Source organism: Podarcis raffonei, chromosome 17, assembly GCF_027172205.1.
Source record: "Podarcis raffonei isolate rPodRaf1 chromosome 17, rPodRaf1.pri, whole genome shotgun sequence".
NCBI lineage: Eukaryota > Metazoa > Chordata > Lepidosauria > Squamata > Lacertidae > Podarcis > Podarcis raffonei.
Window position 1 is genome coordinate 26,328,665 of NC_070618.1, and position 24,895 is coordinate 26,353,559.

A 24,895-nucleotide genomic window follows, 5' to 3' on the forward strand; every position below is an offset into this window, starting at 1 on the left:
TGTAGGACTAATTGCAGTTGTTAACAGTCGTCAACAGGTTTACCATACCCATTGAGTCAATTACCCATCTCCTACTACCCTCCTGAGAAAAACCCCACCCCACCCTCCCACTATATATAAGGGTCTAGTGACTTCTGTTTCAGTGTATCTGAAGAGGTGTGCATGCACACGAAAGCTTATGCCCAGAACAAACTAAGTTGGTCTCTAAGGTGTTACTGGACAATTTTTTTTATTTTCTTATTTATTTCATGAGGTTTATGTTTATTCAGACATGGGGCACTCCAGATCCAAACAGCCTTAAATTCATCCCAGGGAAACTGATGCTGGTATCTAGAACTGCAGAATTCTCCTCTCCATCTACCACATATTGCTCACCGCTAGCAAGACAACTCTTCAGGGCTGAAGGAATTGAAAGCACCTTCTTCTTTGCAACAGGCCTTGCCACAGTTGCAGAGAAAAGCGAAGATGTGGATTGGCATTTAATAAAGCCATATTGTAAGGATATCAGGGGGTTACTCGAGAGCAATCAGGCAAATGCCTCCCTGGTCAGCTGTAAAGCCTCGTTATTCTTGCCAAAAACCCTTCACCATGCAGAGCACCACTATTCCGTGGCTCGCTCATTCACTGGCAGAATCTGTGAGTGGGTGGTCCTTAAAGTTTCGCCAGCAGTTTCTTGACGCCTAATCTGCGCCTCCCCTCTCGGCGTGGAAGCCTACTGCGCAAGGAGGGCGTGGGTAACGGAGGACCTCTCTCCTCCCTGCTTTGCTCAGGCAAGGTGTCCTGGCACTGCCTCACCTCCTCCGAGCCCTGAAGCTCCTCTCCACTGGAGGCATGGTTACTCTCCTCCGCTGAGGAGGTGCTGCTTCCCACGATCTTTGGGGGCTCTCTGTAATCCATCCGGCTTTCCCCCTCTCGCCCCTGAGCCAATGGCAGTTCCCTGACACATATATTTATGCAACTATTATGCTTAACATCAAGCACCAGCCGGCCAACCCTGACTGTAAAAACCCATTCTCACGGCGTCTTAATTTCTCACACTCCGATTTCAAGCAGAGCTTTTGTCACCTGGCGGTGGTCTCATTTAGCTTTTCAATTTCAATGTGAGAGATAAAGCCCGAGCAATAAGAAATCATTTGTATTCCTTCTAGGCAATTGCGTGGCAAATGTCACCCATTAGCGTAGAGGATTAACACTGTTCTCTCTGTGTGTATTTCTATTTGCAAGAGTGAGAAAAAACACAATGCTAAATGGACAGGTGCATATGGATATGGATATGGGGATACAGGGATGGGAAAACCTTTTGCAGCCCAGAAAGACCACAAAGGTGAGTGGAACAATAGAGGAACTCTTACCTTTCTACAGTAGGGTTTATGTGAACTGTGCAAAAATCAGACATTTCTACAACAGAGATCTCTCCATCCTCCATCCAGGCCTGTTTCCAGGCACAATTCAATGCGCTGGTTATGACTTATAAAGCCCTTTACAGGTTTAGGTCCAAGCTATCTGAAAGACTATATTCCCCCTTATGAACCTGCCCAAGTTCTGAGATCTTTGTGGGAGGCACTTCTTTCACCCCGCCACCTTCACAGATACGCTTGGTAGGGATGCAGGACAGGGCCTTCTTGGTAGCTGCTCCCAGACTTCGGAACTCTCTCCCTGGAGAAGCCAGACTGGCTCCCTCCTTGCTGTCCTTCCATTGGCAGGTGAAGACCTTCTTATTCCAACAGACTTTGGGGAAATGGCTGCTTTCTGTGAAAGGGCTGGTGCCATGCTGGTTTTTAATATAATTATTTGTTTGTTTTTGAGGGAGAGAGAGAGAGAGAGAGAGAGAGAGAGAGAGATGAGGAGGAGGAGGCAGAGATTTAATAGAATCATTTTTTTAAATCATTGCATTTTTTCTACGTTTTTAGCTGTTATTATTTTATCTGTAACCTGCACTGAGTCCATGTCAGGGGACAAGGCTGAGTAGTAGTAGTGATGATGATGATGATGATGATAGACATCAGGGGAAGGGGTTATGTATATTGTTAAATATAATCCATTTCATTCACAAAAAGAATAGATTACATGGGAAAGCAGCTGGAATTGACACCCACAGGATTAATTTTTTTCATTTCTAGCTATTGCAAATAGTTGTTTTGACTGAGATGCATTATAACGATGCTAAATCCTGCTCTTAACCTTGACTTTCGGTTTCCATGTGCAAAGCATTCTGCAAACTAAACCGGTAGCACTTGAAACAGGAAAGAAAACATGGGAATAGCCATCATTTAAAGCACTGCAATCTTTCTTAACCAAGAAAAGTTTGAACAGTCTCCAATTTTGAATATCCTGTTTTATTGGGGTGGAGGGTGTCAAAGTTTTGCCTCTTAAGCTGTTTCAAATCATAATAATTAGTTCTAAACATTTTTAGCTGCAATTTAAGGCTTGATAATTCCTGTTGTTCTCTCTGTGTTTTAAGAGAGATGCTTAGGCACAATGTTTCTGACTTGGCAAATAAATCTCTAAGCCAGTAGCCAATTCAGTATGTTTCTGGCAGGACATCTCTCAAATTACTGAAGGAAGCAGCATACCAACTCCAACAAGATTTACCATTGACTGTAACACGTCTCACTTTCAGATTAGTACGTCCTGATTCTGCAAATGTTTCTATAACTATTCTGGAAAGAAGAGCTGATAGTGAACACCCTTGATTTATTCCCCTGTGCAGGCAGACTTGAGGTGAATATAGCTGGGCAATAACTGCTTAAAAAAAACTGTCTCCAAAGTAATCTTAGAAGGAAGTTCCATTCAAACTGCTCAAAAGCTTGAAGATGTCTAATTGGATTAGAAGCATTTAGGATTTAGCTTGGGGGCACCATGGTAGACCACATTCAGTGCCCTCCTGACTGAATTGCTGGGTGGGCATAAAGACCATTATTTACGCATTTCAGAATGAACTGATTAAATCTTGTTAGTCGTCATTATCAAGAAAATGGTTTTCCCACTTAACGTTGCTGCCCAAAAAGATCTATACATCATGATTTATCAACGTGAACAGGCTGTACAGGTTCATTGATTGAGGGTCCTTATCTGGTTTGGGTGCAACAACGTGTCTGGATTGCTTCCAAGAAGCAGGAATAACACTTCCATCCAGGATACAATTAAGCAGAAGTGAAAGATGAGGGACTCAGATATCTGCTAAATGTCTGTAAACTCTTAAGTTAGACCACCATTACTCAGTATTTACCATTTTAAGGTGTGTGGCGGTTGTTGTTTTTTGGGAAATTTCATCATCAACTTCTTCAGCTAAAATGGTCAGATCACCTTGATGCTCTGCTTTTAGAGCCATTCTGGTCCAGCTCCATGTCATCAAGTGATATAATTAGATTGTCTAAAGAAGCCCAGTACACACTATCGCCTGCTTTGGAAGTCTTCCTTGAAATCCATTGTGAGTGTGGATTTCATGCATAGAATGCCTTTTGAAACCTCTAAAGCTATGGTCTCGTGTTTTTTTCCTTGCCTTGCATACATCCTTTACAGGAAGATATCCTTACACTGTTGATTATTAAGCCTGATGGTGACAAAAGTGTATTTCTGGCTTGCAAACAAAATCATGATGCTTAAGAACAATCACCGTCACCAATCCTGGCACAATTCCACTAGCTGCCAATTAGTTTCCAGATGCAATTCAAAGTGCTGGTGTGGATTTATAAAGCCTTACATGGCTCAGGACCTCAATACCTTAAGGATCGCCTCTCCTCCTATGAACTGACCTGGACCTGAACTGACTTGTCACTTGAGGCCCTTCTCTATGTCCCTCACTCCCAGAGAGGTTTGGAGGGTGGCAACAAGAGAATGGGGTCTTTTCTGCGGTTGCACTCCAATTGTGGAATGCTCACCCCAGAAAGGCTCGCCTGGCGCCATCATTACATGTCTTTAGGCGCCAGGCAAAAACATTCCTCTTTACCCTGAGGGACGCTGGTGGCACTGTGGTCTAAACCACTGAACCTAAAGCTTGCTGATCAGAAGGTCGGCGGTTTGAATCCCCACAACTGGGTGAGTTCCGGTTGTTCGGTCCCAGCTCCTGCCCACCTAGCAGTTCGAAAGCATGTCAAAGTGCAAGTAGATAATAATAATAATAATAATAATTAATAATAATTTTTTATTTACTGGTATACCCCGCCCTCCCCAGCCAAGGCCGGGCTCAGAGCGGCTTACAAGCAATAATAAAAACAAGATGAATGATTACAACTTAAAAACAAAAATAAAAAACAACATTAAAATAATGGAACATTAAAATATTAAAATGTAGCCTCATCGCAGGAGGAGAAGGAAAAGAAAAAAGAAAGAGAGGGAGGGAGGGAATCAAATTGGCTCCAAGCCAAAGGCCAGGTGGAACAACTCTGTCTTACAGGCCCTGCGGAAAGAAATCAGATCCTGCAGGGCCCTGGTCTCATGAGGCAGAGCGTTCCACCAGGCCGGAGCCAGAGTTGAAAAGGCCCTGGCTCTGGTTGAAGCCAATCTAACTTCCTTAGGGCCTGGGACCACAAGGGTGTTGTTATTTATGGACCTTGAGGCTCTCCGTGGGGCATACCAGGAGAGGCGGTCCCGTAGGTACGAGGGTCCTAGGCCATGAAGGGCTTTAAAGGTCAAAAGCAGCACCTTAAATCTGACCCTGTACTCCACCGGGAGCCAGTGTAGCTTGAAAAGCTTGAAAAGCACTGGGTGAATATGCTCCCATGGCAGAGACCCCGTGAGGAGCCTCGCTGCAGCATTCTGTACCCGCTGGAGTTTCTGGGACAGCTTCAAGGGGAGCCCCGCGTAGAGCGAATTACAGTAGTCAAGCCTGGAGATGACCGTTGCATGGATCACTGTGGCCAGGTCGGGGCGGGAAAGGTAAGGGACCAACTGCTTGATGCGGCGAAGGTGGAAAAATGTCGCCTTGGCTGTTGCTGTAACTTGCGCCTCCATGGAAAGGGAGGCGTCAAGGATTACACCCAAACTCTTAACGGAAGGCAATGGCACTAATTGGGCCCCCGCAAGAGAAGGGAGTTGGTCCCTCATCCCCATGCCATCCCGACCTAGCCATAGGACCTCTGTCTTCAAAGGATTTAGTTTCAATCGGCTCCCACGAAACCATCCAGCCACAGCTTCCAAGCATCTGGTCAGTGTGTTCGGGGCCGAGTCTGTGTGGCCATCCATCAGCAGATAGAGCTGAGTGTCATCAGCATATTGGTGACAGCCCAGCCCAAAGCTCCGGATAATCTGGGCAAGGGGGCGCATAAAGATGTTAAAAAGCATCGGGGAGAGAATTGCGCCCTGCGGCACTCCACACACCAAGGAGTGGCGCGACGACATTTCCCTCCCTAGTGCCACCCTCTGTCCCCAACCAGAGATAAAAGAGCACAACCACGTGCTATGCCCTGTATCCCCACGTCTGCGAGGCGGTGGTCCAGAAGATCATGATCGACCATGTCAAAGGCTGCTGACAAATCTAAAAGGATCAGCAGTCCTGACCCGTCTCAATCTAGTTGTCTACGGAGATCATCTGTTAGGGCAACCAGAGCCGTCTCCGTCCCAAAACCAGGACGGAAACCGGACTGAAATGGATCTAATGCCGATGTTTCCTCCAGAAACCTACCAAGCTTTTCAGCAACCGCTCTCTCAATTACCTTACCCAGGTATGGAAGATTTGAAACTGGGCGGTAATTGGATAGGTCTAAGGGATCTAATGAAGTTTTCTTTAAGAGTGGACACACCACTGCTTCCTTCAGTTCCCCTGGGAATGTCCCCGTGTCGAGGGACAAATTGATAATTTCAACCAGGGGATTCCGCGCAACATCTGGACACTCCCTAATCAGCCTAATAAATAGGTACCACTCCGGCGGGAAGGTAAATGGTGTTTCCGTGTGCTGCTCTGGTTCACCAGAAGCGGCTTAGTCATGCTGGCCACATGACCTGGAAGCTGTACATCGGCTCCCTCGGCCAATAAAGCGAGATGAGCGCCGCAACCCCAGAGTCGGTCACAACTGGACCTAATGGTCAGGGCTCCCTTTACCTTTATGGCTATTAAATAACCTACAGCCTGTGAAAGTGTGGGGGAGAGGACTGCTGTTCTAATAACTATTATTAGGCTGGCTGTCAGTATGCTTTTTATTATGTTTCTATCATGTTCTGTAATGTGTTTTTAAAGTTGTACACCACCCTGGGAGCTTTTGATAAATGGTGGCATATAAATGGAATTAATAATAATTTTTAAAAATCATCCTTGCTTCCTTCAAGGAAAGGCATTCTACGCTGGGAATTAAAGTCTCATATCAAAGCTCCTCCTGGCTTATCAGTTTCACCTGGATTTATCTTGTTTTGCTTTTCTTTGTCTGCAGAAAGTGAGTGAGAAGGTTGGTGGAGCAGAAGGAACCAAGCTAGATGAGGATTTCAAGGAAATGGAAAGGGTGAGTCTGAAAGACTGCTATTACATCTTTCATATTATTTCAGCCAATGCCTGATTTACTTCTCTCTATTTTCAACCAAGAAATAAAAATAACAGTAGGGCAGATCCTAATTCAATTAATGTAGGATTCTTCATGTATGGCTGGGCAGCGTTTACACATTTGGAGATTTCCCATGACATCTTTTTCTGGCAAGTGTTCTTACTTAACACAAAACAAAAAATGCTGCTAGACAGGCTACTGCTTACAAGACAAGTGTTTGGTAGCAGCCCACCAAGACCATGTGGTTTTGATGCTCTCTTTATAAGTAAGGAGTAATACAGTCATCAAGTAGGACAAACTGTCATTGCAAACCTGTGCACACATTGTGTGAGTTTGAGCATGTGCAAGGAGAAATTAAAATCATTTGGAGAGAGGAAAGGAAATCTGGTTTATGCTTCACCATAAAAGGAATCTAAAGAATTCTCTTGACACAAGAACCAGAAGAGTAAGCTTGCATGGCGATGCTGCAATTCAAAGCTTATCCCGGTTCATGTCTGTTTGAAGTGATGTTTAGGAAGCTCTCTTTATCAACAGGCCTGTGGTTATAGATCTAGGTAAAGGTAAAGGTACCCCTGCCCGTACGGGCCAGTCTTGCCAGACTCTAGGGTTGTGCACTCATCTCACTCTATAGGCCGGGAGCCAGCGCTGTCCGCAGACACTTCCGGGTCACGTGGCCAGCATGACAAGCTGCATCTGGCGAGCCAGTGCAGCACATGGAATGCCATTTACCTTCCCGCTGGTAAGCGGTCCCTATTTATCTACTTGCACCCGGGAGTGCTTTTGAACTGCTAGGTTGGCAGGCGCTGGGACCGAACGACGGGAGCGCACCCCGCCGCGGGGATTCGAACTGCCGACCTTTCAATCGGCAAGTCCTAGGCACTGAGGCTTTAACCCACAGCACCACCCGCGTCCCGGGTTATAGATCTAACGTTGCCCAAACCATATGCACAGACACTGACATGTTTTACTTGGGGGGAAAATTATTAAAGCACCATTGCAATTAGGGCCAAAATGTATAGTTAATTAATCATTTGGAACAATTGATTAAAAACCTTTTGAATGTTATTTTAAAAATGTGCCTCTGATTAATTGATTGCACGGGCAGCAGATTTCAAGGAGCAGATTTAATTTTTTGAATAGTTTGTTTTAAGTACAAGCTTTTACAAAGCCACAAATGACAGGCACCATTTTAGCAGGGGAGGGTATCTCTTTTAAGATGGTGCTTGTTGTGATTTGTGCGTGCTCCATCTGGAAACCAACTCTGCTTTTTAACAACAACAACAACAGTAATAATAATATATTATTTGTACCCTGCCCATCTGGCTGGGTTTCCCTAGCCACTTTGGGTGGCTTCCAACAAAGATTAAAAATACATTAAAATGTCACACATAAAAAACTTCCCTGAACAGGGCTGCCTTCAGATGTCTTATGAATGTTAGGTAGTTATTTATCTCTTTGACATCGGGTGGGAAGGCGTTCCACAGGGTGGGCACCACTACCAAGAAGGCCCTCTGCCTGGTTCCCTGTAGCTTTGCTTCTTGCAGTGAGGGAACCACCAGAGGCCCTCGGCACTGGACCGCAGTGTCCGGGCAGAACAATGGGGGTGGAGATGCTCCTTCAGGTCTACTGGGCCGAGGCCGTTTAGGGCTTTAAAGGTCAACACCAACACTTTGAATTGTGCTTGGAAACATACTGGGAACCAATTATAGTTGGCTTCATTTTTTTTTGTTATTAACATTTATGCACCCCCTCCCCATGTTCTGCCCACCTCCTCACAACAAACCCGTGAGGGAGGTCAGACTGAGAGACTGTGCTTAGTCCAGTGAGCTGCATCGCCGAGTGTGGATTCCAACCATTGCAAGGAGGAAAACCAAGACCTACTTAACCTGGGATTTAACCCCATTGAATTCAAAAAGGACTTAACCTCGGAACAGGCATGCGTAGGACTGCATTGCTAGTAATTCAGGCGGCAATCTCGTACCTACCTAGGGATAAGCCCCATTGAAATGAATGGGACATATATAGAGGTTTTAAACCCCTACTACTAATGGACGTTGATGGCTTTAATCAAATGTTGGACCTAGTTATGATAAAACAATTAGCACACTGTGTAGGAAATCAGGTGTTCAAATGATACCCAGTTTCTTATTACCGCTGAATTCGGAAGAGACTATTACTTTTATCTTGTCATATGCCGCCATATCACAGGTGAATAAAAGGATTAAGAGAGAAAGCTCCAGTGTCCCAATCTGGCAGGAGAGATTGAATATTTCGCATGGCCTCTGGTCTTTCTTCCATACCCATGGCAGTTGCCAGTATAAATGTGCTTCTAGGTACACATTCCCATCCACAACATGATGCTGATCTGAGCCCCGTTGAAAGGGGTGGATGCTACTTTTGATGTGAACGGACAACGTCTGGATTGGAGCCCAATTTTCAGCAGCTTCAACAACGTCCACTTATTTTGCCTTCCAATGAAATTTGTGTTGATCTACTTTTGCTTTGTGCTTTAAGCCCATGACTCATTAGGGAAAATGGATAAAGGCAGAGAATTGAATGATAACCTAAAAGTGGAAGATGGGCAGCCAGACGAAAGCTAGATCCTTGCATACGCTTGTTCTATTTTCTTTGGACATCTACATGCCGTTTTAATGATTGGTGGGCTGTTGAGTGAAGGAAGATTACTAGGTCTGTGTTTGCTCTGATGAACACCTGTGCCAGAAACGTGGAAGGGAGGAGGAAGTGGCAAAGGCAATGAGACATCTATAAATGCTTCCTCCTGCAAAGGAACAAGCAGGCCAGGTGCGTTCGGGCTGTACCAGTGGGTTGTCCCAATATTCTAGCAGAATGACACCAACTGTTCCTAATAAAAGGGTTGCTTGTTCATGATCACTAGGAGGCAGGTATTGCCTGTGTCTTGCAGTGGTGATTTTGGAGACCTGCTTCCAGGGCCTGTCATTAGCCCCATCCAGTCATTCAAAGCATTGTGGGAGGGTGGCATCGCAGCAGCAGTGAGGAAATTCTGGTGCAGAAGGCAAGGAAAATATTCCGGGGAGAGGGGTGGAAGAGGGATAATTTCATGTCCCTTGGTGTGATACTGGATCTCCCCATCTAGGTCCCACTTAAAAAAAGAATGAAAATATTCAATAGTTTGTAATATATACCTATTTCCTTAAAACTACATAACAGATTAGGGATGCGGGTGGTACTGTGGGTTAAACCACAGAGCCTAGGGCTTGCTGATCAGAAGGTCGGCGGTTTGAATCCCTGCCACGGGGTGAGCTCCCGTTGCTTGGTCCCTGCTCCTGCCAACCTAGCAGTTCGAAAGCACGTCAAAGTGCAAGTAGATAAATAGGTACCGCTCCGGCGGGAAGGTAAATGGCGTTTCTGTGCGCTGCTCTGGTTTGCCAGAAGCGGCTTAGCCATGCTGGCCACATGACCCGGAAGCTGTACGCCGGCTACCTCGGCCAGTAAAGCGAGATAAGGGCCGCAACCCCAGAGTCAGCCACGACTGGACCTATGGTCAGGGGTCCCTTTACCTTTACCTTTACATAACAGATTTGCACGTATGATACAGGAGAACAGAGGAGGCTCTGAAAACCCTAAATGCAACTGTTATTTCAGGCCCAAAGATGTGATGTTGAATTTATGCTTGCATCTCATATGCACATTTTCAGAATGCAAATAGTAGCTTCAGGTGGGGAGGGACAAATGACTGATAATTGGCAGAATTTCAGCAGTCAGGGAAGAGGAGTTTAACCCTTTCCACCCCTGCTGTGCTCCTGTTGGAAATTGCTCTTTGAATTGGGAGCAAACGCCCCATTGAGAAGCTTCATAGTAATGTTGAAAATGTTGAACTTCTTAAATTAGGGGCAGTTCTTGTCCTGATTGAAACAGGTAAGTGGCCAAGAATACGCAGCAAGCCAAAAAATTACCTCCTTGCTCCCATTCATTCTTTGTAGAGCCAATGTGGTTAAGAGTATGAGACTGTGAAGACCTTGATTCAATTCTCCACTCCATGAACCTGGGATTAGTTATTGTCTCTCAGCCTAACCCACCTCACCAAATTGTTGTAAGGATAAAATGGGTGACACAGAACCACATGCAGACCGCTCTGAGCTGTGCGGAGGAAGGATAGGAATTGCAATAAATCAATGGAAAGGCCATTGCATTCAAGAATCTGCATTTCAGACCTGGTGTTATTAGACCTGCTACTTTCTAGGCTTCCTTCACTGCCTTTATTATTCCAGCCTTTTGATTTTATGTTGCTCTGAGACCTCAATTAGGCCAGTACTTCACTGTGCTAAGCATTGTAATGACACATAATAAACTTTAATTATTCCCTGGCCCTCAAAGTGCTTACTGTCATATAAACAACAAAGCAGGTAGGTGAACAAATGAAACGAGGGCATGGAAAGGAGATTAACAATATAAGCAGGTATCTGTGTACATAACAATGCAGATGTACGTGAAAAGAATGGGGTAGATATTTGGTCAATGATGGTAGCTGAGCAAGTACAAGAGGACTATTCTCAGGTTTCTGCATAAGCCATTGAAAGTTGGCAGTGTTCTGCTGGGTTTGGGAGCACGGCCGACCCTATTGTTCTGCAGAGTGATGTGGCCACCTCATGCAACAGTTAGGCAGAGGTGCTGAAAGACAGAGCTTTGTGTGTGCCACACGACCTGCTCTGCAGCCTCTAAGCCAACCTCCTACTTTTGGGTACAGTGGAGGTGCTGTCTCATTGCTCGTGCTTCCAATTAAGATTCCACTGCATGTCTGATGGAATGGGGAAGGGATGCCATTTTGGCCTCAAGGTGCCACATCTCTTCAATGTATTCACACTTAACCTTATCAGGTGTTTTAATACCAGTGAATGGGGCTGAATAATCTCCAGAACTCTCCCCCTGCTTCAAAATGTGACTCAGTTTTCCTGCTATAGCATTGTTTACCATAATGGTTCCATTTTAGGAGACACATTGTAGAATATTCAGAGTAGAATATTGAGAATATCTAGAGCCCAGAAGACTGGTAATAGCTTATTGAGCCTTAGCTTCTCTGAAAGGAAGGCTTGAGTCATATGTTCACCTCTCAATGAGGCATACATAGAAGCCTCCCAGAGCCTGTAGATGACTCTCTGTCTTGACATCTTTGATGCCTGACACTCAAAGTCGGAGATCCCCCTTGTGGTCTTGGTGAGTAAAGGGCTTCAGCTGCTCACTAACCAACTAATAGGTGCCTTGCTTTTATTTTTAAGGATGGAAGTAGACAATTGCTCCCCAGTTTTCCTTTCTTGTCCTGTCTGACAATGGTTGCTTTTCCCTACTCTTCTCCTTCCCAACTGCAGGCAGGAGATGTCAACAAAAGAGAGAACAAGGAAGGAAAACAGTCAGGGAGTGACTTCCTTGATCTTCTCTGCAAGAAAAAGCAAGGTACTGCCAGAGGATGAGTGAGTAGCAGCTCTCGCCCTCCCAGAAACTGGGGCCAGGTGAAATCTGGAAGCGGGCTCACCTGTGCCAGGTGTCTGTAGTGGCTATCGGAACCAGTGGTTTCTATAGGCTCTTGAAGGTTTCTGTCCCTGTTCTGGCTCATTAAGGAGGTTGTTGCATGAGGCAGAGTCTGCAGCATTATAGATTTTCTATCATGGCAGGCATAGGATTTTGCCACATACCCAGTAACATATTAGGGGAGAACAGCAGTGTGTTGGGTCTGTTAATCTGTAGTTGCTATTGACACAACTAGCACATTTGTGTCATCTACCACATATAATGAAGAATGATGGAAAAATAAGTACAGAAAACAAAAAGTATTGGATTATCCATCCTCATTGGGTGTTTCCTCTCTCCCTTTTATATCTTCTTCTTCTTCGTCTTTTAATTGCAGAAAGTGGATGTCACCAGCAGGGCTGTGATGGAAATAATGGCCAGGACAACAGAATACCTTCAACCTAACCCAGGTAATTGTCCTTCTTTGGGAATCAGAGTGCATGTTGATTAAGAGCTCACTCACTTTATTCCAATCCTGCTTCAGATGGGCTTTTATCGAAAAACAGCAGAGTAAGAAATGATGTGTAGGAGAGATATTCTCTGTGCAAAGTATGACGTATATAGATGGTTTTAAGAGCTTTGTCATTACTGATGCATGGACCCTGAATCTAAGGTGAGGAATTCACTAGCCTTCGTTGCCATACTTCTTGAATGTACATCAGCGCAAGGAACATCCTAATCTACACAGAAGGCTGTTCTGCTTTCCCCCTTTCAGCAAAGTCTCACTTCCTCATGTTTACCAGAATCTCAGGGCTGCTTTGTACAGTGAAAAGAAAAGACACCTGATACTGTCATATCCTGAACCCCCTTTGCCTTAGTTCTTAAGATGCTCTTGTATGAGTGGAAGGTGCTTCAGCTAGGACAAGAGGAGCCTGGTATTTGTCAGTTCTCTCTTCCTCCTTAAGTGCCTTGTGCCCAATGCCTTCCTGTTTCCCAAGACTTGGGGATGGATTTTGAGGGCTACAGAGGAGGCGGTAGAGCCCTGCCATTTCAGCCATTTCTGAACCGGGAAGGGCGGAGTATAAATAAAAAATTATTATTATTTATTATTATTACACTGATTGTCAATGCCTGTCCACCTTCTCAGCATGCCATAAAGACAAAAGAAGAACCCGCTGGGTCAGGCCAATGTCCAGTCTAGTCCAGCCTCCTGTTCCCACAATGGCAGACGAAATGCCTGCAAGCTGGTCATGAGCTCAACAGCACTCTGCCCACCTGCGATTCCCAGAAAATGGATATTTGGGGATGCTCTTGAGACTAACCCAGAAACTCCAGTGGGTACAGAATGCCACGGCGAGACTCCTTACGGGGTCCTCACTGCAGGATCACATTCACCCGGTGCTATACCAGCTGTACTGGCTCCCGGTGGAGTACAGGATCAGGTTTAAGGTGCTGGTTTTAACCTTTAAAGCCCTATACGGCCTAGGACCCTCGTACCTACGGGACCGCCTCTCCTGGTATGTCCTAGAGAGGAACTTACAGTCTTCAAACAAAAACATCTTGGAGATCCCGGAGGTTAGGCTGGCCTCAACCAGAGCCAGGGCTTTTTCGGCCATGGCCCTGATCTGGTGGAACACTCTGTCACAAGAGACTAGGGCCCTGAGGGACTTGACATCTTTGCGCAGGGCCTGCAAGACAGAGCTGTTCAACCAGGCCTTTGGCCAAGGCACAGCCTGACCCCCTCCTTTGGTAATTCTTCACAGAACTCTAGCCCAATGGTTGCCATTGATTTGATTTGAACTGATTTTATAATGAATTGATTTTAGAATGCTGTGTTATTTTACTGTTGTTATCCGCTCTGAGCCCAGCTTTGGCTGGGGAGGGTGGGATATAAATAAAACTTTATTTATTATTATTATTATTATTATTTATTATTATTAGGCACTGTGACTAGTAGCCATGGATTAAATGTCAGGGATGGAATCTGGGGTTTTGTGTGTGCTGTTGGTCTGCCTGTATCTCTCACTGCATGTTTATCACTATGTGCAGATGTGGTAGGGAGACAATGCTGAGTCTGGTTTCTTGGTGTGTTTGTGGATTGTACACTGTGTTCGTACACATGCATTTAGAAGATGGGAAATACTTCTCAGAAATAGGTAATGGTTTTTGTCCTTCATGGTGGAAGAAGCCTGAGAAAGTACGGTCTCACTAGTTATAGTCTGCAGAGTCATTCTGTGCATAATAGCTGTGCTTACAGGTGAAGCCTAACTGCATCATGTCCCTAGGCTACTGAATACACCCACTTCTGTTCCAGTCCGTGCTCTTGAATTGTGCCAGCTGCTAAATGAGGCAAGAAGCTCTGACGTCCTGTTGAAAACACTTCAGATTCAAAGGGCAAACCGCAGGTTGAAAATCTTAAGCAACATAGTCTCCTCACATCCTGGTATTGACCCAGAACTCTGATGTGTATTGAATTAAAACATTGCTTATTTGCAAGGTGTTGACATCTGGTTCCATATCAGAGCGTTTGGTAAAACTAGAATGGATGGAAATCAAACTTTGAAATATTTCTTGGCTATGCAAGTGGTGTTGGTTCTTTTCAGTTGTTACCAACATGCATTGAGTTTCAGACAGTGGGGTGTCTGAAAAGGGGATCCTGGGCACATACAGTGTATGCATATAGGCACTTCGTGTATACTGGATCTCTCATGGTACAGACTTCCAGTCAGATTAAGCACCTGTGGAAAGGGGCAGGGGCACTGGGGAGTGGCAATGTCTAGTTTTGGACAGACTTCTTCATGAAAATAAACACCATTTCCAACCCAGCCTTCATCTGAAGACTGCAAGGGAGTTGTGCAACAGTTTCACTGTTTCGTTGTTCCCCGACTCAAGGTTTCAAGAGGACTGGAAAGGATTTAGTGAGCCCGGAAAGGATTTGCAGCGGCACAAACAGAATGCAATGGCGCAAACCATTACTTGCCATCCTGCACTCCACCGGTATCATTATAGTGTTCTGTTTCCCACTCTGAGCAACAGAATTCTGATGATTTCCCCTGCCATCTCGTGGGTTTGGTTGCGATATATACATTATGTGTTATAGAGCAATTTGTGCTGCAGAGGCACCACAGCCAAAACACATTTTCATAGATGAGTCACCGAGATAATAAGGTTTGCTTCCTATGATAGGTTTTGTACTCTGAGACAGATACCCAGCTACAAAATGTATGCGTCATGCATCCACAACGGAGGAATTGTGTGCATGCATAAATTACTCCAGGTCCCTTTACAGTCCATGTGAGTGTGGCTTCATATCTTTCCCGGTTGCAGCTGGCATATATTTTAAGGTGGGGAAACACATATCCATGCACCTCTCAATACTGATGTGATATGAGGATCTTTTGTGCACTCAGAAAGTCTCTTGAGCTACAGCTTCCTTGGAACCATGTAGAAAGAGTGAGTGGGTTAAGCTTATTACGACTGTCTGCTGTCCAGTGTGCTGATAGTTGTAGTGCCAGGCTTTGGGGGTGGGAAAGCAGGCAGTCTGCTTACTTGATACAGAGCTTTAGAGGAAAGAAGGAAGCAAACAGTGCTGTCTCCCTTCCCTGCTGCCCAAGGCACCCATGTAGGCAGAAGAATCATAGAAAGAGAACCCTTCTATGATATGAGTTTTTGCTGTTGTTACTGATATTACAGTGGTACCTCGGGTTACAGAAGCTTCAGGTTACAGACGCTTCAGGTTACAAACTCTGCTATCCCAGAAATATTACCTCGGGTTAAGAACTTTGCTTCAGGATGAAAACAGAAATCGCATGGCGGCAGCAGGAGGCCCCATTAGCTAAAGCGGTACCTCAGGTTAAGAACAGTTTCAGGTTAAGAACGGACCTCCAGAACGAATTAAGTTCTTAACCTGAGGTACCACTGTACTGATATTAACTTTTTGTATCTCTATTTTTGTGTGGAAATTGTTCAGTTTGGCTGTGTAGATCTTAATAATGTGTTTTATTTGTTTTTATGACTACTTTGGGATGCGGGTGGCGCTGTGTGTTAAACCACAGAGCCTAGGACTTGCTGATCAGAAGGTTGGCGGTTTGAATCCCCATGACGGGGTGAGCTGCCGTTGCTCGGTCCCTGCTCCTGCCAACCTAGCAGTTCAAAAGCACGTCAAAGTGCAAGTAGATAAATATGTACCGCTCCAGCGGGAAAGTAAACGGCGTTTCTGTGCGCTGCTCTGGTTCGCCAGAAGCAGCCTAGTCATGCTGGCCACATGACCCGGAAGCTGTACACCAGCTCCCTTGGCCAATAAAGCGAGATGAGCGCTGCAACCCCAGAGTCAGCCATGACTGGACCTAACGGTCAGGGGTCCCTTTACCTTTACCTTATGACTACTTTGCTATGTTTGTGATCATGTAAATCTTTTCATATTGTAAGCCGCCTTGAGCATTGTTTTAACTGTGGAAAGGTGGCATACAAATAAAAAATGATGATGATGATGGACCTACTCAAGTGACGCTGGCACAAAACCCCCCATATGCACTAAGTAAAATAACATAAGCTTCACCACCCCACCACCCCTCTCTTTCCCGCCCCCTCCTCTTTTCTTACCAACCCTATACTGCATATGACACCAATGTCTCACAAGAAATGTAACTGATCTGTAGAAAACACAACCTGAAGAAAGAGACAACGCATGTGCTTTTGTAAATAACAATAATAATAATTTTAAAAATTCTATTTATATCCCACCCCCGCCCCCCAGCCGAAGCCGGGCTCAGAGCAGCTAACAACAGTAAAAGTAACACAGTTTACATAAAATCACAATCAATTAATTGAAATACATTCTGAAATCAATTCATTCTAAAATCAATTCAGAATCAAATTAATGGCAACCATTGGGCTAGAGTTCTGTGAGGATTACCAAAGGAGGGGGTCAGACTGTGCCTTGGCCAAAGGCCAGGTGGAACAGCTCTGTCTTGCAAGCCCTGCGGAAAGATGTCAAGTCCTGCAGGGCCCTAGTTTCTTGTGACAGAGCATGCCACCAGATCGGGGCCACAGCCGAAAAAGCCCTGGTTCTGGTTGAGGCCAGCCTAACCTCCCTTGGATCTCCAAGATGTTTTTTGTCTGAAGACCTTAAGGTCCTCCATGGGATATACCAGCAAAGGCAGTCCCGTAGGTACGAGGAAAATCTTTAATAGAAATTTTAAAAAAGAAGAATCATAGAATTGTAGAGTTGGAAGGGACCCCCAGGGTCATCTAATCTAACTCCATGTAATGCAGGAATCTCCACTGAAGCATCCATGACAGATGACCATCCAACCTCTGCATAAAAACATCCCAGGAAGGAGAGTCTGTCACCTTCTAAAGAAGATTGTTCCATTGTCGAACAGCTCTTACTTTCTTGTAACTTGAAGTCAATTGGTTCAGGTCCTACCCTCCAGAGCAGGAGAAAACAAGCTTGCTCCATCTTCCATGTGATAAACCTTGAGATATTTGAAGATGACCATCATATCTCCTCTCACTCTCCTCTTTTCCAGTAGCAACACATGTGGTAGAGCAGAGCTGCCCTCCTGACATTGGCATCACTCCTGTTTACCTGGACAAGGGAGGGGAAGGGGGGGTGGCAGCGAGGATGAGCCTTTGTGGGTGCACCAGCCAATCCAGTCTGCCTGTGGTGCACCCACACTTTCCCACTGCATAAGAACACAAGAAAAGCCACGATGCATCAGCCAGTGGCCCATCAAATTCAACATTCTGCTCTCAAAGTAGCCGGCCAGATCCCTATGGGAAGCTTACAAGCTGGAACTGAGTTCAAGAGCAACTTTCCCCACTTGGAGTGTGGAGGTAACACTCTGCTTTGCAAAGACAAACCTTGCTCCAGATATGCAACAGTATGTCAAGGAGCATTGCGCCTGAGTTCCCTGACCTTCTTGGCTAGAAAACAGGGGTTTTCCCCTGGCCTTTTGTCCTCTCACAATTTGTTTGTTAGACATATCGCTTGGCTGGAGCATGACCAGGGACACAGACGTAATCAAGTATCGGGGGGAACATCTGAGGGAAACACCTGCTGACACATGTATTTGCTAATGCTGGAAATGTGCTTAGATGGAAATACGTTAAGTTCAGGGTGGTTTCACTACTGTTTCGAATGGTTGACTTCTGCTAATAAAAGGAGCCTTGGCAGAGCTAGCCAGCAGCTTGCTTGGAGCATGCTTGCCAGCGTGCTTCTGCACAACTCACCTGCATCCAACCTCCTGCCGTCTCCGTTATTCCTACATTGGAGTTCCCTGCAACTGCTCTTCAGAGGTATGCTGCCTCAAACAGTGGAGAAAGAACATAACCATTGTGGTTAGTAGCCATTGCTAACTACCTCACCCGAAAGATGAGGAAATTTACTTAATGGGGCTTTGATTGGCTGCTATGTGTGGGAATGTTCAGGGAGGCAGGAGAAGATATATTCATTAATATCCTTCCTAACTTGCGCTAGCAAGTTTCTTTACTTAGCAGAGTTTACATTCCCCTTTTTACATGCACAGCAGATAGCTGGTTGCAGGCTTGTGTAGGCCTCTCACTATCATACAATTCAGTATTGAATTGTATGTTCCTGGTAAGTTCCCTTTTATCCCTCTTAAAAGAACAAAGACACAACAATCTTACTTAAAGTCAATAAAAGAAGTTTACTCACATCAGTTCATAGTTGGATCCCTAAAGGCAGACTTAGTTACAAATATGTACATGTGGACCTACCCCATAATGGGGGAATAATCCCAGTGCTTCTGCTAGCTGAGAAGCTAGCAGAGCATTTCCAGCTAAGAAGTTGGTCCAACGAAGAAGGAAGTGAAAAAGAGAGAGTGTGGCAGCATGCCTTGTCCTTTTGTTACCTGGGCAGGTAAGGTCACGCCCACCTCTAGTCACATGCAAAAGGAAGGATGTTCCAGCCCAGGAGGAAACAGAAAGTTTTGACTGGCTGGACCAAACATCCCACTGCATGTCCAACTCTAGGAAAACAAGGAATGTTGTGTTTGACTGTTCCCAGTGGATTACATCCCACACTGTGCATGCTTTTTCAATGGCAAATCTTGGAGGAAATGGAGTTTCACCATGGCTGAAGAACTCACTGGGAGAACTCTTTTTAAAATTATTATTCTGTCTTTGGTCCTGTGTTGTCACCTTTTCTTGGGCTAATTAGCTTGTTTGCTTGCTTGCAGCTTCCAGAGCTAGACTCAACATGCTCAACACTATGTCCAAAATCAGAGGCCAGGAGAAAGGACCAGGTTACCAACAGGCAGAGGCCCTGTTAGCAGATGCGATGCTGAAGTTTGGAAAAGAACTTGGAGACGACTGCAACTTTGGTAATGTGATTTTTTTTTATCCTCACTGTAAGATACCTCTGGCTGGACCTTCTCGGGGTTAGGCGTCCCAAGGTGACACAAAAATGGCAAAACCTGATTATGCCATATTTTATTTATTTAAACAAATTTATGTCCTGATTTTTGAGAGAGGTTCCCCACAAAGTGGCTCACAACAAGATTTAAAATCACAACATGCCACACATTTATTCAGGCAGATTTTTCCAATGTGGGAGGGCAAGGACTAAGCACATGCAGAGTACCCTCGTTCAAAATGTGTAGCTGCAGCCACAATTTGCTTTGAATCTCTGCATCTGGTTTGCCAAATTGTTTTTTTATGAATTAAATGTTCATAACTGGACCTTTGTAGAATAGTTTGTATCAGACACAAGCTCCCTGTACAAAAATTCAACAACACGCCATATGTAGGGTTGCCATATTTCAAAAAGTAAAAACCAGGACACCCCAAAAGTTTTTGAGCTTTTTTAAAGAGAACCCTAAAGTTGTTGAGCCAAAATATGCAATTTTTCAATTGACTTGCCTAAGATCCAGGACAAAGCGGATATTCCTCCCGGATGTCAATTCCGCTTATTTTCTGACAGTTAAACATTTGGGGCTGTTGCACACAAAGGCTAACTATTCAGAATATACACACTGTTGGGCATAGTAGCATCCCTTGGGCTCATGTAATTTTCTCCAGCATGCACAGATAACCTTCAGTCTGAACCAGGGCTTACAGGCATGAGTGCTTTTAATAGTAGATCTTGCTTGCATGAGATGTCCACTGAAAAGGGATGTCCTGATCCTGTGAGCATTGTCTACTCACATAAGCATAGATAGATAGATAGATAGATAGATGATAGATAGATGATAGATAGATAGATAGATAGATAGATAGATAGATAGATAGATAGATATAGGCTTTCTCACATCCTGCCATGCTTATAAGCTTTTGTTTCTAATCTTCTTAGCTGCACTAGAGCCTGATTTCCACAGTAGAAGTGTGGAAAACTATTGGTTTTTACAAATAAACAAATTAATGGCTGGTATTCCCCAGGCTGGGTCTGAATGAGGCCAACATAGCAGACAACCAAAGGTCATCTGGGAGGGAGTTGCATGATTATGTGCCATGATACAGAAGTTCTGTTGCCTAGAATGCCTTTAGTGATATTCAACATTAGTTGTACATTAGAATGATTGAAATCAGTTAATTAAATCCAGCGGTTTCAGTGGGTCTATTTGTGTATGATTAATGCTGGTTTTCACCCCTGTGTTTTTGATTCCTGAGAAATTACTGAGCTTAGGAACCGTGCTAAGAATTTTATTTCTGTAATGAACTTCTCAATACTTGCCCTGCTCTATGCTGATGTGGAAGCACAGTCTTTGCTTCTTTGTAAAGATTAAGTAGACTCTTCTTCCATTTCTTCAGGCCCAGCTCTCGGTGACGTTGGGGAAGCAATGAGAGAACTTTCTGAGGTGAAAGATTCTTTGGACATTGATGTGAAACAGAATTTTATTGATCCCCTTCAAAACCTTCATGACAAAGATCTGAGGGAAATACAGGTAATTTGCTGAGAAATTAACTGGCCGTTGCAAGATACACAGCAGAACCATTGCTCTATAGCTCCTCCTTTCTCTTTCACATAATACAGGATGCCAGGATAGAGAAGCCGAGGGGTGAGGTCAGTGTGGTGCACATGCATTGGCGGGAGACCTGATTGGCTCTGTTGGTGTACTTGCACTGTATCCACCTTGTCTCTGCCCTGCTCCATATCTGTAATTTAATTGTGTGTATGTGTACGCACACACACACACAATATTTTCTATCTATCCTATGTATCTATCTATCATCTACAGCCTAGGACCCTCGTACCTACGAGACCGCCTCTCCTGGTATGCCCCACGGAGAGCCTCAAGGTCCATAAATAGCAACACCCTAGTGGTCCCGGGCCCTAAGGAAGTTAGATTAGCCTCAACCAGAGCCAGGGCCTTTTCAACACTGGCTCCGGCCTGGTGGAAAGCTCTGCCTCATGGGACCAGGGCCCTGCAGGATCTGATTTCTTTCCGCAGGGCCTGTAAGACAGAGTTGTTCCGCCTGGCCTTTGGCTTGGAGTCAATTTGATTCCCTCCTCCTCTTTCTTTTTTCTTTCTCCTCCTGTGATGAGGCTGCATTTTAATATTTTAATGTTTCAATATTTTAATGTTGTATTTTAATCTTGTTTTTAAGTTGTATTCATTCAACTTGTTTTTATTATTGCTTGTTAGCCGCCCTGAGCCCAGCCTTGGCAGGGTATAAATAAAAATTATTATTATTATTATTATTATTATTATTATTATTATTATTATTACTATCTATCTATCATCTATCATCTATCTATCATCACCTATCTCTATCTTAGAAGAAGGAGTAGTTAAATGGTGGTCATACCAATATATAACATTGCTCAGCTTATTTTAACTCTGCAATCCTATGTATGTTTATTCAGAAGTGAATCTTCAACGGGATGACTCCCAGGTAAGTGCATAGCATTGCAGCCGTGGTCTGGATCCAACCCTTTATGCAGCACAGCTCAGGGAGAATGTAATTAAAAATGGAAACAAGGATTCCAAGAATAAAAATCACTCCCAGCGGCAAGTTCCTACTCCAAAGTCAAAACTAAGAGAACATTCCCTGGTGGCTGGTGTTGTGGTCCTCATCTACACGATAGCATCTTCCCCAGCAGCCTGAGAATTGTAGTTCTGTTCAGACACTGGTGTTTGGATACAGGCTCACTCAGAGCTCTAATGGCTTACTGGAGAGCACTTGAAAAAATGTTTTATTTGTAAAATTATTATTTTTATTTTAGATATTCCTAAACTGTCCTTTAATTTAGTGGGCTGTAAGTACACCTTAGGCAAATGAAAGGTTGTTTATATCACAGCTTTCTAAAAAAAAAAAAAACACACACAACCTCATGCACAGATTAAAAACAAATAAACCCAAAGAGCAATAAGAAAGCAACAGCAGCAGAAGACGCCAGTCATGTTACCATCTCTTAACTTTCTGCCAATTTTTTTTTTAAAGGCTAATAAGCTCCCTAGAACTGGGCAGTGAAGTAGCTTGGCAGGGTTGCCTTCATAATTGTGGCCCATATCCACCATTTTTGCTAGCAGATGGCAGGGTTTAAAGGTTGCGCGGCAAAGAAATTCAATGCAGCAGTTGCGCTAGTGGAAGTTTGTTGTGCAACAGCCAATGTTTATTGTGCAATTTGTTTCACAGCAATGCTTGGTAAAGTACTTATGTTTTCCCTTGTCCAACAATGTTTCGCCAGCGCAACAAGAACATCACTAATCAACTTTAACTTTGTGCTACATTGGATGCACTCTCAGCTCCCTCTGCAATGAAGTCTTGTGCAGTACTGCTTTCTTCAAGGACTGCAAATTTGATGGAGTTTCCTGTCAGTATAAACACCTACTTATTGTTTTAATTGTGGTAGGAGGGTAGCCACTGAAATGCTGTACAATCAACAAAATAAAACAAGGGCGATCTCGGAGTACCACTTTTCCTGATGATCTCTAGAAGAGCCTGGAAAGGCCACATTCTTGTGATAAACATAGTTTCTGATGTAGTTGGTAGTTGTCAAAATCCAAGGAAGCAGTGTGTGGTCCTTGAATAAATAAGCATGTAATTAAGATGCACAGCTGGTCTTGAATTCACTGTGAAGCTTTCCTATCCACTACAGTGTTATGTCTGGAGTTGGGATTCTAGAATAATAGGCAGGGAGGATTCTAGAAGGCAGCATCTGATTGGCAGTGGAGCCGTCCAATCCGGCTCCAGAAGGGAAGTTTGAACTAACCTATCAGGTGTGACCTAGGGTGTGGTTACATGATATATAGCCTGGGTCTGGCAGGGACTACAAGCCAGGCTACACCCTGACTGTTTTTATCCGACTCCCCTGAAATAAACTGAAGCCTTTCTCTGAGTATATTTCATACAGTGAGACAAAAATTAGGTTGCTAGCTAAAATTGCTTTTTTTTAAAAGTTGCATATTTAGGCAAATAATGTTATATTAAAATTATGACTGTGTGGTTCTCCTATTCTATGTATTTCAGCCTTCACTCACTCTGATAGGCTAGTTTCACATCTAAACAGCCACCAACTATGACTTCTGCCCTTTATCTGCAATATGAGCAGCATACGGACTTGATTCTACAGCAGAATTTGTGGGTGCTTAGTCAACTCATTCCATATAAGTTTGAATGTATAGTCTTTATTTAGTCCACTGTGTGTGTAAGGCAGAGGCGAGGACTTGCAGAATCTCTCTCCACCCTTTCCCCCTCTTCAGCATCACCTTAAAAAATTGGAGGGCAGACGCCTGGATTTCGATTACAAGAAGAAAAGGCAAGGCAAAATCCCAGATGAAGAACTCCGTGCGGCTCTGGAGAAGTTTGATGAGTCAAAGGAAGTTGCTGAGTTGAGCATGTTTAATCTGCTAGAAATGGATGTGAGCAAATCTCTTATCTCCTTGGAATGTGTTGTATTATTGACATGATTGTTGGCAGTTTAATGACTTTTTAAATGAGTAGAAAAACAAAACAAAACTGAGTTTTGTGTTCATGTTTTCTAGACTCTCTTTCATGAATATGCATCATCGTATTTCTTAAAACAACAGAGCAAGCATGCACAATAATAATGTTTTATTTGTGTGCAAGCTACTCTGTGTATGGACTCTTAACATAAGAAGCACCTTGCTGCCCCAGGCCAATGTCTATCTAGCCCCCATTCCAGAACCCAGCTGGAATCGAATGATTCTTTCTCAGAAAATGCCCAGTACTGATCGACCAGTCTGCCACTGGTATACCAATGGTTCTGCCCATTTCCTGTGGAAGTGAGCTCCTAACACAAGTCTACATACATTTATGTTCACTTTGGCTCTCCAGTCCAATACAGCTAGTGCTTTATTCACTGTTTCTTGCATGTTGGAGTGTTTGTGCCTTTACGAAAGCTCTTTGAATAAGCTGCACGACAATAATCAACACACGTTTTCAATATCTCCCTTTTCAGATTGAGCAAGTGAGCCAGCTATCTGCCCTAGTACAAGCCCAGCTGGAGTACCACAGGCAAGCCACACAGATCCTCCAGCAAGTTAGTTCCAAGTTGGAAGAGAGGTAGCTAAATATTTCTGATGTTCTTTAAAAAAGGGGGTGGGGATCTGAGGCTTAATATATGTTTCAATTTGTGTATATTGTCTGTGCAAACTTGTCAGTAGTGCTGAACCAGGCATGAAATTGCATTGTTGATCTGTTCAGTCTTTTAACACATAACTTAAATCCCATTGGTTGCAGCCACCAGGAAGTAAGATACGTAAGTGTAACTTAGGGCTGGAGCATGTTATATTATGCAGCAGGCACTCAACCAAAAACAACCTCATTGGAATGGGGTCTCTACCACCACCACCACCATCCCTAGCCTTACTAGTATTCGCACAGTTGCTCCCATGCCAGTAGAAGAACAGATACAGATGGATTGAAATGTTACTTCTAAAGACTAGTGGTGGCGTTTGTTCCCTTTTTTCACTCTGAAGTCATGGGTACCTATTTCGGGTGTTGCAAAA

The 24,895-nt window shown here is 44.2% G+C and overlaps 1 protein-coding gene across 7 annotated transcripts in view; it reads left to right on the forward strand.

Moving 5' to 3' along the window:
- LOC128405330 (endophilin-A1) overlaps positions 1–24,895 on the forward strand; it is a 277,258-nt gene that overhangs the window by 247,404 nt on the left and 4,959 nt on the right. For 5 of the 7 annotated variants that reach the window (XM_053371855.1, XM_053371856.1, XM_053371857.1 and 2 more), the window contains 6 exons: positions 6,366–6,434; positions 12,355–12,427; positions 19,160–19,303; positions 20,730–20,863; positions 23,627–23,785; positions 24,346–24,449. In XM_053371855.1, coding sequence (XP_053227830.1) covers positions 6,366–6,434; positions 12,355–12,427; positions 19,160–19,303; positions 20,730–20,863; positions 23,627–23,785; positions 24,346–24,449 — 683 coding nt within the window. Of the gene's footprint in view, positions 1–6,365; positions 6,435–11,818; positions 11,904–12,354; positions 12,428–19,159; positions 19,304–20,729; positions 20,864–22,611; positions 23,313–23,626; positions 23,786–24,345; positions 24,450–24,895 lie in introns of those variants that run through there. The other 2 variants (XM_053371859.1, XM_053371860.1) reach the window with 2 other exon arrangements.